Source organism: Oncorhynchus mykiss, chromosome 15, assembly GCF_057628025.1.
Source record: "Oncorhynchus mykiss isolate SJ-2025 chromosome 15, ASM5762802v1, whole genome shotgun sequence".
Classification (NCBI taxonomy): domain Eukaryota; kingdom Metazoa; phylum Chordata; class Actinopteri; order Salmoniformes; family Salmonidae; genus Oncorhynchus; species Oncorhynchus mykiss.
The window spans coordinates 23,727,501-23,743,707 of record NC_143036.1 but is presented as its reverse complement, the minus strand read 5'-3'; the positions used below and the strand labels follow the sequence as shown (position 1 = coordinate 23,743,707).

General features: G+C 40.2%; 2 protein-coding genes across 4 annotated transcripts in view; one reads left to right on the top strand and one right to left on the bottom strand.

Annotated features, from left to right (window-relative positions):
- Positions 1–1,866: 1,866 nt before the first annotated feature.
- LOC110489813 (uncharacterized) lies at positions 1,867–11,903 on the top strand. The gene is made up of 6 exons (XM_021562739.3): positions 1,867–1,924; positions 3,585–3,738; positions 3,982–4,142; positions 4,246–4,452; positions 4,937–5,118; positions 5,521–11,903. The coding sequence occupies exons 1-6, from the start codon at positions 1,867–1,869 to the stop codon at positions 11,098–11,100; spliced, it is 6,342 nt and encodes a 2,113-aa protein (XP_021418414.3). The 3' UTR covers positions 11,101–11,903.
- An 82-nt stretch (positions 11,904–11,985) lies between these two features.
- LOC110489812 (retinol dehydrogenase 12) overlaps positions 11,986–16,207 on the bottom strand; it is a 16,231-nt gene continuing 12,009 nt past the window's right edge. For all 3 annotated transcript variants that reach the window (XM_090199647.1, XM_090199649.1, XM_090199648.1), the window contains one exon: positions 11,986–14,530. In XM_090199647.1, coding sequence (XP_090055773.1) covers positions 14,428–14,530 — 103 coding nt within the window. In that variant the 3' untranslated portion in view covers positions 11,986–14,427. The remainder of the gene's footprint in view (positions 14,531–16,207) is intronic.

The window sequence follows — 16,207 nt, the reverse complement described above, 5'->3', positions numbered from 1 at the left end:
ATCATGGAAACATGTTCTAACTGTAAAGAGCACCTGTGAAAATGACCAGGCCAATCATTAACTATTAAACCTGATGTGTTACTGCTTATATCATTTGCTGTCATCTTCCATGAACTAGGCCTATAGTCTATGGCTATGTGAGCCATGAAAATAAGCTTTGTTGGTGCATGTCCCCAGTTGAAAAGGTAGGACTCCGTTTACCAGGATGTTGGATTCTACAGTACATACTAATGTGATCATGGATTCTTACGAACAGATAGTACCCATTTTCTGATGATCAGCATGAAACATCTTATCATGGGAAGTTGTGTCTTGTTTGTTTTTAAACCTGTAAAATTTACGACCCTAGCGGAATGCACTGTTCCTCTGATGCATTATATTAAAGCAGTAAAACTCAAATTGGCTACCATGCAAGTCAGGTATTGGCAGATTGTCACCCTATCACCTCGCCTTGAGTTTTCCATGCCCTCAGCAAATGTCTCTCTCCTCAGTACAAAATAGTACCACCCATATTATCACCAACACTACTAATGGTTCGTGGAGAATGGAATGATCAGCTAATTAGTAAGGACTCATTCGATCATTACAGTGACAGTTCTGGTTTCCTATCATTTTGACAAACTGTTTCAGTTTTTATGGTTCTTGACTACACCCCAAATATTTTAGTTTCTAAACGTAATTAACATATTCTATATCAGGAAAAGGAAAAATGGATCTCAGATAAGCTGAGATTGGATTACAGGCTCAAAATGGCCAAACACAAGGACCTTTCTTCTGAAACTCATCAGTCTATTCTTGTTCTGAGAAATTAAGGCTATTCCATGCAAGAAATTGCCAAGAAACTGAAGATCTTTCACAGAACAGCGCCAACTGGCGCTAACCAGAATTGAAAAAGGAGTTGGAGGCCCTGGTGCACAACTGAGCAATTAAAAAAGTACATTTGAGTGTCTAGTTTGAGAAACAGACGCCTCACAAGTCCTCAACTGGCAGCTTCATTAAATAGTACCCGCAAAACACCTGTCTCAATGTCAGCAGTGAAGACGCGACTCCAAGATGCTGGTCTTTTAGGCAGAGTTGCAAAGAAAAAGCCATCTCTCAAACTGGCCAATAAAAAGAAAAGATTAAGATGGGAAAAATAACACAGACACTGGACAGAGGGACTCTGCCTAGAAGGCCAGCATCCTGGAGTCGCCTCTTCATTGTTGACGTTGAGACTGATGTTTTGCGGGTATTATTTAATGAAGCTGCCAGTATATATTCCAGAAATGTATATATTCCATAAAATAATTTGCTGTTTCCAGCTACAATAGTCATTTACAACATTAGCAATGTCTACACTGTATTTCTGATCCATTTGCCATTATTTTAATGGACTTTTCTTTCCAAAACAAGGACATTTGTAAGTGACCCCAAATTTTTGAACTGTAGTGTACATTTAAGTAATTTTTAGCAGACCCTCTAACAGAGCGTCTTAGAGTGGAGTGTACTATTGTGAACGATGAGATGACTTTCCAGGAAAGGTTGTGTGTAATAAGGAACTGTATCTGAAAAGGGAAAACCTGTGTGATAAAATCTGAATAATGTGTTAAATTTACCAAGGAACTGTTTGACAAAATGAATAACTCATTCAGCCCCTGGCTTTCATTTAGAACAGTGATTGCACTTCGGTATTTCTGTGGAACTGAATCAGCATTTCCTTAGAGGGCTGCTATCAGTCCTCACGCATATAAATACAATACAGGTGAGACAACGAGCCAAAGGAACAGGAGGCAAATCGAGCACCTTCTATCTGAGCTGAGTTTACACTTGAAGTTAAGAAACAAGTGCATGCATTTCAGTGTCCAGCTGGTGTGACAGACAGCCAGGATGGAGGAGGAAGAGGGAGCCATTGCAGTGGTTGGCATTGGATGCAGCTTCCCTGGAGGTTTGACAGTTAAGCTTTTTTTTTGTGATGATTAACCTTTTTTTGCTAGTTCTCTCAAGTATTGTAATTCATTTCAGTTTATAGTTTCAATCACTTTAAAGCTAGAATCTGCAGTAGAAACAATAACAAAGTGGTTGCCCTGCTTCTGTATTGGTGAAAAGCTGCGGGATGGGCCTGGAGAAATGTAACCACTGTCAAATTCCAAGACAGCGCTATGGATGCAAGGACTGACCATGATATCAAAAATAATAGTTTAAACCATGTTTTTAAGCTATACAAGTGTTAATATACATTTACGTTGTTTACAAACATAGGAGTAAAACAAGCTTATATTTTGGGTTCTGATGGGGTACGACAGTTGAGCTAAGGTTATGAGATATTTATAAGTAATATTCTTCAAGAATCAAATGGGTATACAGTCACGTCGAAAATGATTGGCACTCTTGATAGATGAGCAAAAAAGCTATATTGCATTCTTAAACGTTTTAGAGCATTATATTTTTACAATAATGCAATTCCTCAAAGAAACATATATATATGTATATATTTTAAGATAGGGGTCATAATTATTGGCACCCCTGTTTTTAATACCTTTCAATACCTCACCTTGCGAGGATAACGGCACTGAGCCTTTTTCTAAAATGTTTTATGAGATTAGAGAACACATTTTAGACCATTCCTCCATACAGAATCCTTCGAGATCCTTGATATCCTTCGTATGCGCTTATTGATGGCCCTCTTCAATTCAAACCACAGGTTTTCAAAGGGTTTCAAGTCCAGAGACTGAGATGGCCATTGAAACATTTTTATTTTGTGGTCAATAACCATTTCTTTCTGGATATTGATGAATGCTTGGGATTATTGTCTTGCTGAAAGATCCACTTGCGGCCAAGTGGTCCACTTAATCTAAGATCCCTTCCCAACGTGTTCTCCAATCAAGAAGTTTTCACTTCTTATAGCACCATCCCACTGGGCACAGATGTCAGTTCAATGCCTAGTTTTGGTTTACATTTGGTTGAGTTGTCAACTAAAGTTGATTTTAACATGAAATCAACAAAACATTTCACCATGTCATTAAATTTAGGTAAAAATTTGGTGGAAAAAAATATAAATGATTCTTTTCAAATCCAATCATTTTCCACATTGATTCAATGTCATCACAACGTGGATTCAAACAGTTTTTGCCCTGTGGGATATGAAGCTGCTTAATATAGGTTAATTAAATGAAATAGTTAAATAGTTGCCAGCAATGAAAACACCAGACGACAGAGATTACTGTTACGAACTATTACGAAACATCAACTAACTTGGGTATTAGTACACGCAATAACATGAATGTACAAATGTTTATCTATGACCTAAAGAACATTTTTAATCAAAAAAACTGTAACATCTTTAAAAAATATATGTATATATTTGACCTTTATTTATACAGGTTTTTCTCATTGAGATAACATCTCTTTTCCAAGAGAGCTATAGCTATAATTTGTTATGTTTTATTTGTAGACAAGCTTTTGATGAAATTTGATTCAGAAATGATATACATTGTTATGAAAAACATTTTGTTAAAAAAAAATATATATATATGTGTGTATATGTGTGTTTGTTAAAACAATTCCAATGTATTTCCCATTCTGATACAACACATACTCAATTCCAGGTGAGGGGCTTGACAATTTCTGGAAGGTTCTTCTGGAAGGAAAGAACTGTGCATTGCCAATCCCTAACGAGAGGTTTAACAGTACTTACTGGTATGATGCTGACAACAGCAAACCTGGAAAGTCTCACACTAGCAAAGCTGCTCTCATAGACGGGTTAGTATGAAGTTTCCCTGACCCTCACCATTTTTTGTTGTTGCACTGCTACGGTTACTCATAATTGAATAATGTACTGCAAATAATCAAAGATGCTATACTACGGTATATTGTAGAATTATATTCCTGGTAATGTGTAGTTGACCAACAAATGCTCTTGTCCCCGAATTCCCAGCTTCTGATTGCATTTGTTGTATTGAATATTTTCCACTCTGGTTGACTGGTTAATGTTTTGATTCTTAGCTTTAACGAACTAGACCTGAGGTTTTTTGGTGTCACCGATGCTGAGGCCGACTACATGGACCCCCAGCAGAAACTCTTGCTGCATTGCACCTATAGGGCACTAGAGAATGCTGGGATGCCAATGGAGAAAGCTAGCGGAACTAGAACTGGAGTATACCTAGGTAATATAACTTTTTTTTCTCTTTACAGATAAGTGTGAAGTTGTGATTTGTGATACCATGATTGATACTAATATCACGTTAAATTCTCTATGAAACTCTGTAGGACTAATGAACAGAGACTACGATCTCACAACTGCTCAGTACAATCCAGGCTTGACTAACCATTGGAGTGGCACTGGTAAAGCCATGAGTATTGCAGCCAACCGGATATCCTACACGTTCAACCTCACTGGTCCATCAGTTGCCATAGACAGCGCCTGCTCATCATCTCTTGTGGCTCTGCACTTTGCTTGTCAAGCCATAAAACAAGGTACAACTCTTATCAAATTGTGCGTAAGATAATTGCTTTACAATCATTCATAATTATGGGCTCCTGAGTGGCGCAGCATCTCAGTGCAAGAGGCGTCACTACAGTCCCTGGTTTCGAATCCGGGAGTGATTGGGAGTTCCATAAACAGCACACAATTGGCCCAGTGTTGGCCGGGATAGGCCGTCATTGTAAATAAGAATTTGTTCCTATCTGACTTGTCTAGTTAAATTATATATATATATATATATTTTTTTTAATTTTTATTTTAATTTTTTATAGATTGCTAGATTATTTTATATTGCTTATTTTAATATGTAACCTAGATTTCATGCACAATACCCCTGTTACCTACGAATTGTGCCCAGAGGGACATTTCCAAAACAATAAAGCAAAAGTTAGAATCATATGTTTGACTATTAGCCCAGTTTCAGCTACATGAAAAAGTGCCAACTGCAATTATATAAAAATGTTTTTGTCCTACCAGGTGACTGTGAAATGGCTCTCTGTGGCGGTGTCAGCTGTATCATAGAGCCACAAGTCTTTGTCGCTCTCAGCAAGGCAAAGATGATTTCCCCTGAAGGCACCAGCAAACCTTTCTCCAGCAGAGCAGATGGCTATGGCAGAGGAGAGGGCTGTGGGATTATTCTGCTGAAGCCACTGAAACAAGTGAGTTCTTACCATTGATTTAGTTTTCAGTCTTTGCAGTACAGTTCAAACATATTCAAACTGGCCAAACATTTAGAACAGTTGGCTATACAATGTGTCTGGGAATATTTGATGCATTGACTTTCACTTTAACTTTGTCAAAACTTCTAGAATACGACTAACATATTACATATACTGTATTTACCATCCCTTGTCACCCATTTGACTTAGACTGCAATAGACAAGCTCTTGTTTCTAATTGTATGACTTTACTTGACAGTTTTATTTGCAGATCTGCATGTACTGTACAATTTGACGCACCAAGAGCCATTTAGGGTGGAGCCCAACAGTTCCCTGCAGTAAAAAGTTGGCACAGACCCTGGTCTATCAAACATGTTACGTTGAACTTCAAATCTTTTACAGGCCTTGAAAGACTGTGACCATGTATGGGGCATCATAAGCAAAACTGCAGTAAACCAAGATGGCCACACTGTCTCTCCAATCACCAAGCCATCCATGGTCCAGCAAGAGGAGCTTCTCCGCAGAATCTATTCACAGTCTGACCTGTCAACTGTCCAGTACATAGAGGCTCATGGGACTGGAACTCCAGTGGGGGATCCCATAGAAGCAGGCAGCATCTCCAAAGTCATTGCCAAAGCCAGACCTCCAGGTTCAGAAACACTCCGCATCGGCTCTGTGAAAGGCAACATTGGACACACAGAATCTGCAGCTGGAGTGGCAGGTCTAATCAAGGTACTCCTAATGATGAAGCATGAAACCATTGTCCCTTCACTGTTCTACTCTGAGGACAGTGCCAGTATAGACGCTAAAGCCTTAAACATAAAAGTTCCCACTAAAGCAGAAAAGTGGGGAAATGCAGGCTCGGTCGAACGGATTGCAGGGATCAATAATTTTGGTTTTGGAGGCACAAATGCCCACACAATTGTCAAACAGTACAACAACTCTCACACCCAAACAGCCGGGGTTGATAGGTCTTATGAGTATTTTATCCTCTCAGCAGCCTCAGAAAAATCCCTTACCATGATGGTACAGGACACAGCTGAACAGATAAGTGGAGACAAAACAGTGGAACTCCAGGGTCTGTCATATACATCAGCCTGTAGAAGAAGCCACATGAAACATAAATACAGGAAGGCATTCACAACATCCTCTCTTGTTGATCTGAGAAACCAGCTGAAATCTGCTTTGAACAAAAAGATTGCCCCCTCCAAACTAGATCCAAAGTTAGTGTATGTTTTCTGTGGGAATGGTGTGGCCTACCAAGGCATGTGCAAGCAGCTCCTGAAACAGGAACCAGTGTTCAGAGAAAAGATCAAGGAGGTTGAGGCGCTTTTTCAAATGTACCAAAGAATGTCCATCACAGAGAGACTGGAAAGTGCATCAGTTGATGACGACTTTTCAAAACCAGATGTTGTCCAGCCCCTCCTCTTTGCCATTCAGGTTGGCATTGCCAGTCTCTTCAAGCACTGGGGCATCAAACCAGATGCCATTCTTGGCCACTCTGTTGGAGAGGTTGCTGCTGCCCACTGCTCTGGTCTGTTGTCCCTTGAGGATGCAGTGAAGGTGATTTATTTCCGCAGTACTCTGCAGAATAAAGTCACAGGAGGGAAAATGCTTGTGGTCAGTAACATGGCCGTGTCAGAGGTCTTGAAACTCCTTCCCTCCTACTTAAATAAGGTTTGCCTGGCTGCCTCCAACAGCCCACAGTCCTGCACCCTTGCAGGTGATGCTGATGCTATAGACAATCTGTATCAAAAGCTAAGCAGTTCAGTCAACAGTAAGAATCTGTTCCTCCATGTTCTGGATGTCCCTGCTGCATACCACAGCCAAATGATGGATCCCATCCTCTCTCAAATAGAGGACAGTATTGGCTCTTTACAGGTGAATCATGTTGAGACAGAATTGTTCTCCACAGTGACAGGAAAGGCAGTAGAGCAGCCAGACTTTAGCACAGGCAAATACTGGGCCAGGAACATTCGAGAGCCTGTTTCATTTGAACAGGCAGTGAGATCAGCAACCAAAGACAAGAAGAATGTGGTCTTTGTAGAGATAGGCCCTAGAAGGGCTCTACAAAGGAACATCCAGGAGACTCTGGGAAATGAGACACAAGTGCTCACGTCAGTGCAGCAAAATAAAGACCATGAGACAATGCTGGACACTGTGTCCAAACTGTTTGAGTTGGGGGTTCAGGTAGATTGGGACAAGTTCTACAGAGGTTATGAGACATCCCCAACACCTACCCCAAGGTATCAGTTCGATTGTGTGAAGAAAGATGTCATCTTTGAGGCAGCACAGAAAGGTACATCGGGCAGTCATCCTGTGTTAACTCAGACAGGCAATGATGGAAAAACCTTCAGTTGTGATCTGGCCTCAGCCTCAGTGGCTTACCTGCAGGACCATAGAAACAATGATGTTGCCATTGTCCCTGGTGCCCTCTACGCGGAGTTGGGTTTGGCTGCCTTCATGGCCAGTTCCAAATCAAAGGTGCCACTCAACATGCTGCAACTCAGTGTCAGTTTTCAGAGTCCATTTATCATTGCACCAAATTCTCCTGAGATGAGTGTCAAACTGGATCACTTTGAAAACGAGACAACGTTTAAGATACAATCTCCTACAGCAACGTATGCATCAGGCAGCATATCATGCAAGCAAGGGAGGTTGGCTGAGGAACAGTACATCTCTCTAGACTCAGTTTACAAGCGATGCACATCAACTATGAGTACTGATTACTTTTATGATTACCTAAGTAAGAGAGGGTTTCAGTATGGTTCTGTTTTCAGAAACAGGGGAGATGTGCACTATGGTGCAGACTTGATGGAAGCCATCTCTGTTGTAACTGTCCCTGAAGAACTACTGCCTCAGTTGCATGATTTCTGCATTCACCCTGTAGTGCTAGACTACTTGCTACAACTGACTCCAATCACAATAGTGAATGCATTCATGGCAAGGCCTGGCTTCCCTGCAGAAATAGGCAGTTTGACTGTTCACGAACCCCTGCAGCCTGAAATGGTTCTTTATTTGAGAGCCGCAAATGTTGCAGCAGACCATTTCGAAGTATCTGGCTGTTTCACCGACAAAGCAGGTCGGGTCTTGGTTGAACTGAAGCATGTCATAGTCAAGTATCTTGGGAGCCAATCTAATGTTGTTGAAGAGTACTTCTTCCACAATGACTTCAGTGTTGTCTCTGATGACTACAAGCCCATTAATAAACCCAAGGCATTGGTTTTCGCTGACCAGATAGGTGTATCTGAAGCCATGCAAAAACATTTGAGCTCACAGTCGCAATACATCTCTTTCACACATGCCAATGATCTCTTGAGCCGTGGATTCAAAGCGCTGTTGTCAAAATTCAAAATCTCAGACTTGAAAAGCTTTGCAGAAATCTTGTTTGTGTGGAGCAATGACAATGTTACCTCTCATGAAACAGAGGCTATCCTGGAGAACATGGTAAACTGCTGTGAGATGTTCAGACAAATAGTCTTGGAACTGAAGGCTATGAAATTTCCAAATTCCATCAGAGCAATAACCTACCGGTCAGCAGAGAACACAGTGGACCGCATCAGCGCAGGCTTTGCCCTCTCAGGCATGACTAGATCATGCGCTGCAGAAATGTCAGATCTTTCCTTCCAGCTGATTGACATCAGCTCTGTCTCTACAGAGGACATCAGAGCTCTGTCTCAGGTTCTTGACTCATTCCCATGCAGCCAATACCCAGAATTGGTGGTGAAAGATGGACAGATTCTAAAACCTTACATAGTGCACACTCCCACTGAAAGCAGTGACAACTCACAGGAAAATGTCCACTCTTTGAAGTCTGAGGAGTTCATCCTTCAGACTGCTAACCCCTACAGAATGACTAGCTTGTCTGCCATTCCTTGTGATGTTGAGCATAAGCACATTGAGGAGAATTCAGTTGAGATTCAGCTCAGTAAGATTTGTGTTCATTCTTCTGACTACTTTCCGGTCAGTGTCTCTGACATGAACTATGGCCCGACAATGTACTGGAACAAACACACATCTCAGGACCACCAGCTTTTTGCTCTAGACTTCAGTGGCACTGTCACAGCTGTAGGGAAAGAGGTGAGCAAACTGAAAGTGGGGGAGCATGTAGTTTCATGTTATCCGACTGCTGCATCTTCTAAGATTGTGATTCCTGAAGCAGCGTGCTACAAGACAAAGAGGCTCACTTTTCTGAAGGAGGCACCCTGTGTGTCCTACTTTGTACTTGCATGGGAAGTCTTGCATCGTGCATTACCCAAAGTCAAACAACAGAGGTTGGGCATCATCTCATCCGTTCCTGACTCAGGTTTGACAAAGGTCTTAGCCCAAACTGCAACAAAATCAGGATGGAATAACATTGTTCTGCCACAGTTTAGTGATCAGCTTCAAAATGTGAACAAGCTTGATGCATTTGTCCTTTTACCTCCATTTGACAAATCTCAGTTTGAAAAAGCATGCAATGTTTCCGGTGTGAGACACATTGTTGCTGTATGTGAAAATGAGTGGCAATCCTCCATCTCACAAAATGGCTTCAGATGTGGCAATGACAATGTTCGCATTCAGACTGTTCAAATGTCTAGTACATTGGAAAAGGGATCTATCAGAGCAGAGAAGTCTCACATTTACCATTGGCTCAAATCAATGCATTTGGACAAGAAGTCTTTAGATTTCGAAACCACCATCTTTCAGAGAGTGTCATCCGGTAGCATTGACTTCCTGCCTGTTGAAGAGTCTGAATCATACTTCAGCTCAAAAACCCTGCCTTTTGTGGCACTGAGTAAAGATGATTCCAAAGGCACACTGTCCAACATTAAGTTGTTGCCTAAACCAAACCAGCTTTTCCAGAAAAACTCTGTGTACATTGTCACAGGTGGTCTAACTGGACTAGGGTTTGAAACAGTGAAGTTTATTGCACAGCGAGGAGGAGGGTATATTGTCATTCTTTCCAGAAGCAGTCCCTCGACCGACTTACAGCAGGAGATAAGTAACATTGAGAGTCAGTCTGGCGCCACAGTTGTCAGCTTGCAGTGTGATGTTTCAATCTCTGCACAAGTAGTAAATACCGTTATTGCGATTAAGGAACGTTTCCCCTCTTGTCCAATCAGAGGGGTCTTCCACAGCGCCGTCGTCCTGCATGATGGCCTGATTGAAATTCTTGACAAATCTCTCTATGAGAAAGTCCTGAAGCCCAAAGTGAATGGAGCTCTGAATCTGCATCACGCCACAAAACTCTGCAAGTTAGATTACTTTGTGTGTTACTCCTCCATCTCTGCCTTTATTGGCAATGCAGCACAAACAAACTATTGTGCAGCCAACTCCTTCTTGGACACATTCTGTCAGTACAGGCGAAACATTGGACTTGCAGGACAGTCCATAAGCTGGGGAGCTTTGAACCTTGGTCTCTTGCTGGACAAAGACCATTTCCAAAGATTTCTGGCGGCAAAGGGGATGATGGTCATGGGGGTAGCAGAAATCCATGAGAGCCTAGAACAATGCCTTCTGCTGAACAGACCACAACAGGTTGTCTGCAAGTTCAGTTTCAAAAACCTGATGCGTCATGTTCTTGCTCATAATGCCTCCCTAAACATACGTTTAGGCGCACTGGTGGATGAGGGGATAACAAAAGAAAAAGGGGAAGTTGCAGGATATGACCAAACTACCGTGTCCATGTCACCAAGTGACTACGTCAAGTCGGTGCTCAGGGAAACGCTTGGTGTTGAGAATGATGAGCTGAATGACGATTCTTCTCTCACCGCATTAGGCATAGACTCAATGCTAGCCATGACTTTGCAGAATCTTCTCTTTCAAGACAGGGGTGTGAATGTTCCCCTGGTTAAATTACTGGACCCCAACAGCACACTGTCTACTTTGGTAGCAATGCTAAAAGAGGGTGCAAACCAGGAATCTGAGCTTGGTGATGACCTTGCCTTGGATCTGATGGAAAAGAATGAGGAAGAAAGTTACATGTCTACTGTACTTTAGAGATCAATCAAATTTGATTATTCAATCAAATTTGAATTATTTAAAGCCCCCATGCAGTCTTTATGATTACATTTTTTGAATCACTGTATGTCTAATATATCACTGTGTGTGTTTGTTTCATGACAATAACTCCAAACATATCTTTTTTTAATCATTGATTTCCCTGAGCCTCCTTTTGCCATTGAAATGCTCAGTCAGATAGTGTAGGCGTCTTGATTTGGTCTTGATGTTTAGCCATACAGAAGGTTAACCTTAGAAATGTTCATATTATTTGAATGATTAAATATCAATACTGCATACATTGTTACTTGAATAAAAATAATTTATGGAAAACTAGTGCAATATAATATGGGATATTTACAAGAGAAGACAAGTGTTCAAAATTCCTATATCAGGCTGAATTATTTTCACTATTTTTCTTTCATGGTAAAACGTTGGCAATCTTTCAAATATATATTTTAAATTTTGACAAAATACATATGTATTATCCTGACATTATCAACTTTTGTTATGTTTTAATTCTAGTTTAATCTGCCATTTTTATTTCAACCTTTCTGAGTATCATAGTCAATGTTAGATAATCTTAGAAGTAGTGTATAATGCTTCGTTCATCTCATGCTATTCTTGTTCATTCTGGTTGTGTTCAATAATCTATGTAGTGTGCAGCAGGTGGAGTAGCAATGAAATATCAGTCAAATATGACAACTAACGATTGGAATGTTAAAAATGGAGCAGAGGTTTAGTGATCTGGAAAAGATCTATGTTCATGTCTTTAATAAACAATTAAACAGAAATATTGCAAATTGTCCAGATCTGATCACTTTTGTAATTTACTGTATCCAACTAAATAAAAATGACAGAAAAGGAAACACACACTTACAATCATCCTGGTACATAGATATTTTAATGCTCTGTCATAATAGAAAAATAGACCACATTTAACAAGGAAATGACATGATGCTAAAGGCAGCCCTTTGTAATTGTAAGTGTTTAGAAAAATTATTGCATCATTTTAGAAAACTGTTTTAGTTAGAATGTTTTTTTTTTAAAACGTATAAAATATTATTTGAAAGCCACTATACAGTGGAAACTCATTATGAAATCCGAAGTAGGTAAATACCCCTAAAGGGGAAGTCTATTTGAAACAGTAAGAAAGCAACAATCCCGCCACTGATTTAGTAAAGAGCTGAGGGATGGGGCTGGGTTAATGTCACCACTCTCAAATTCAGAGCTATTTGCAAGGACTGACCACCCATAGTATCAATATTATACCATGGTTTGAGGCTATACAGTGTTTGTTAAAAATTACATTGTTTACAAGCATTAGAGTAAAACAATCTCATATTTTTGGTTTTGCCGGGTGTTCGGCAGTTGAACTGAGCTCATTAGGCATTCAAGTTATATTGGGTATACAGTACCATTCAAAAGTTTGGACACACCTACTCATTCCAGGGTTTTTCTTAATTGTTTTACTATTTTCTACATTGTAGAATAATAGTGAAGACATATGAAATGACACACATGGAATTATGTAGCAACCAAAAAAGTGTTATACAAATCAAAATTAATTTTTTTATTTGATATTGTCCAAAGTAGCCACCCTTTGCCTTGATGACAGCTTTTCACATTCTCTCAACCAGCTTCATGGGGTAGTCACCTGGAATGCATTTCAATTAACAGGTGTGCCTTGTTAAACGTTCATTTGTGGAATTTATTTTCTTCTTACTGCGTTTGAACCAATCAGTTGTGTTGTGACAAGGTAGGGTGGTATACAGAAAATAGCCCTATTTGGTAAAAGACCAAGTCCATATTACGGCAAGAACAGCTCAAATAAGCAAAGCGAAATGACAGTCCATCATTACTTTAAGACATGAAGGTCAGTCAATTCTGAACATTTCAAGAACTTTTAAAATGTCTTAATGTGCAGTCGCATAAACCATAAAGCGCAATGATGAAACTGGCTCTCATGAGGACCGCCACAGGAAAGGAAGACCCAGAGTTACCTCTGCTACAGAGAATAATTTCATTAGAGTTAACTGCACCTCAGTAACAGACACATCTCCAAATCAACTGTTCAGAGGATACGGTGTGAATCAGGCCATGGTCAAATTGCTGCAAAGAAACCACTAAAGGACACCAATAATAAAAAGAGACTTGCTTGGGCCAAGAAACACCAGCAATGGACATTAGACCAGTGGAAATCTGTCCTTTGGTCTGATGAGTCAAAATTTGAGATTTTTGGTTCCAACTGCCAGGTCTTTGTGAAACACAAGAGTAGGTGAATAATCTCATGTGTGGTTCCCACCATGAAGTATGGATGAGGTGTGATGGTGCTTTGCGGGTGACACGGTCTGTGATTTATTTAGAATTGAAAGGCACACTTAACCAGCATGGCTACCACAGCATTCTGCAGCTATACACCATCCCATCTGGTTAGCGCTTAGTGGGACTATAATTTATTTTTCAACAGGACAATGACCCAGTACACCTACAGGCTGTGTAAGGGCTATTTGACCAAGGAGAGTGATGGAGTGCTGCATGAGATGACCTGGTCTTCACAATCACCCAACCTAAACCCAATTGAGATGGTTTGGGAAGTGTTGGACCGCATAATGAAGGAAAAGCAGCAAACAAGTGCTCAGCCTCATTTTTATGTGGGAACTCCTTCAAGCTGGTTGAGAGAATGCCAAGCGCGTGCAAAGCTGTCATCAAGGCAAAGAGTGGCTACTCGTTACTACGTGATTCCATATGTGTTATTTCATAGTTCTGATGTCTTCACTATTATTCTACAATGTAGAATATAGTAAAATAAAGAAAACCCCTTGAGTAGGTGTGTTCAAACTTGACTGGTACTGTATATCAATGGGTATATATATATAATATATATATATATATATATATATATACCCATATACATACACACACATTAATTAATTATATATATTAATTTAAAAGTCCCAAAATTGATGGAGCAGTTACATATTAGTGATTTAATGTTGGTGTGATTACTTACTTATCGACAATAAACAGCAGTCTAATAATGTACAATATTATATGACTATGTGTACAGTACGGTAAAAAAACAACATATATTCCATCTCAAATGCCAGTGGCAATGAACCATGTTAAAAAAAAAAAAAAACATTTAAATGTTACATCTACAAGTACTGTCAACTACATCATTTCAATTAAAATACCACATCATAATATGATATGTTGGAATGTCTCCATGGGACAAAGGACTTTCATTTAAGATGCTGTACATTTGTTGTATTCTTCAGTGCTCATACATCTCAAAATGTAAACCATACACCTTTTCAGAGTTATTCAATCCCATGACAGAGAAAGCATCCGGCAGCTTAGCTCCCACAGTTTCTGGGCCGTGTCATCGTCTGAAGCAGAGCTTGAGCAGTTGGCTGGTGCACAGTCACTGTGGGCACACAGACAAGACGATCATGTATCTAGCACCGTTTAATATAAAATACTACATAGAAATGCATCAATATTAGAAGAAATGACAAGTATTGATGAAGCCGGAAGAATCACACTCATGGATGTATTCTTTCAAACTAAATATCCTGCATGTGCATATCGACTGAGTATACCTAACTTTAGGAATACCTTCCTATACTGAATAAAAATATTAAAAAACGCAACATGCAACAATTTCATTGATTTTACTGAGTTACAGTTCATATAAGGAAATCAGTCAACTGAAATAAATGAATTAGGCCCTAATCTACAGATTTCACAAGACTTTGAATACAGATATTTATAACTGTTGGTCATAGATACCTTCAAAAAATAAAATGAAAATGGGCCTCAGGATCTCGTCACAATATTTTTGTGCAATCAAATTGCCATCGATAAAATATAATTATCTGATGTCACAGTCATCTTCTGAAGGTTAGAGTGTTTTCAACTTCCATGCAGTGAGCCTTTAAAGATCAACGGGACATCTGAGAGGCAGTGCTGAAGTTCAGCAGCACTCCATATTTGGTTTTCACCTGGTTGAGTGTTTCAAATCTCTCATCCATGGATGTCACAGCAGAGTCGATCACAATCTTGAAGTAGTAGTAGACTTCAAGGTTTTTCAGTGCATCAGTCACTGGTTCGTCAGGAGCCTCATAGCTGAAATGCCTCTTCTCTTTTAGAACAGCCTCCACATTAATTTCTTCACAAATGCTTTTGGCTGTTGTCTGGGCTTCCGAGAATCCAGTTTCCCAGTATGTAGTGAGGGAGGCCTTTGCATTACATTCACTGCGATATCAGCAGAGGCGGATTGGAGGAGCTTGTTCACCTTGTTCGTCATTGTCAGTATCTCACACCATACGACACAGCAAATCAAGAAGCGTTAGGACCCAACTTCCTCTGCAAGGGCTTGTGCCTCCACTTTGGCCACAGGATCGTTGATTGTCTGTCTGGCTTCCAGTAATGCCTCCCGAACCTCAGAAGCCCGATACCTGATTACATGAACACTTTGGAGCCTACTCTCCCATCTTGTGTCACTCCATGACTTCACGGTGATGTTACCGGGTTTCTTCAAAATAGTCCATCTTTGTGTGCCAGCTGAAAAAGCGGCGAATAACTTTTGCACATGCCCAAAAAACCCAACTGCATCTTTTGAAGATTTGGCAGCATCTGCAATGACAAGGTGCTCCACATGGGACCAACACGGCACTGGGATGTTTTATCAGCAGTCTGGCTTGTACTCCTTGGTGCTTGCCCTTCATGTTGGCCCCATTATCATAAGCTTGCCCTCTGCAATCTTCAAATGGAATATTCAGCTCGTTCAGCTTATCTAAGATGACATTGGACAAATTCAAGCCTGTTGTAACCTCAACATTCACAAAGCTGAGAAAGTGTTCCTTGATCTCTGGCTTTCCCTTTAAAAGCCACACTTCTCAGAATAATGGACATTTGCTCCTGGTGACTAATGTCAGGTGTACAGTCCAAGATAATGGAGAAGTACTTTGAGTCTCTTACTTGAGTCACTAATTGCTTCCAGAATCTTGTCACTCACAATCTGTATCAGCTCAATCTGTGTGCGCTTCCCAAGGTAATGAGCATGTGTCTCTCCATCTTTAATTTTGCTGAGACGGTTTTC

Coding starts and splice junctions, on each gene's coding strand:
- LOC110489813 (XM_021562739.3), top strand. CDS start 1,867: ATGGAGGAGGAAGAGGGAGCCATTGCAGTGGTTGGCATTGGATGCAGC. Junction 3,739..3,981: donor AAAGCTGCTCTCATAGACGG/GTTAGTATGAAG, acceptor TTTGATTCTTAG/CTTTAACGAACTAGACCTGA. Junction 4,453..4,936: donor TTGTCAAGCCATAAAACAAG/GTACAACTCTTA, acceptor TTGTCCTACCAG/GTGACTGTGAAATGGCTCTC.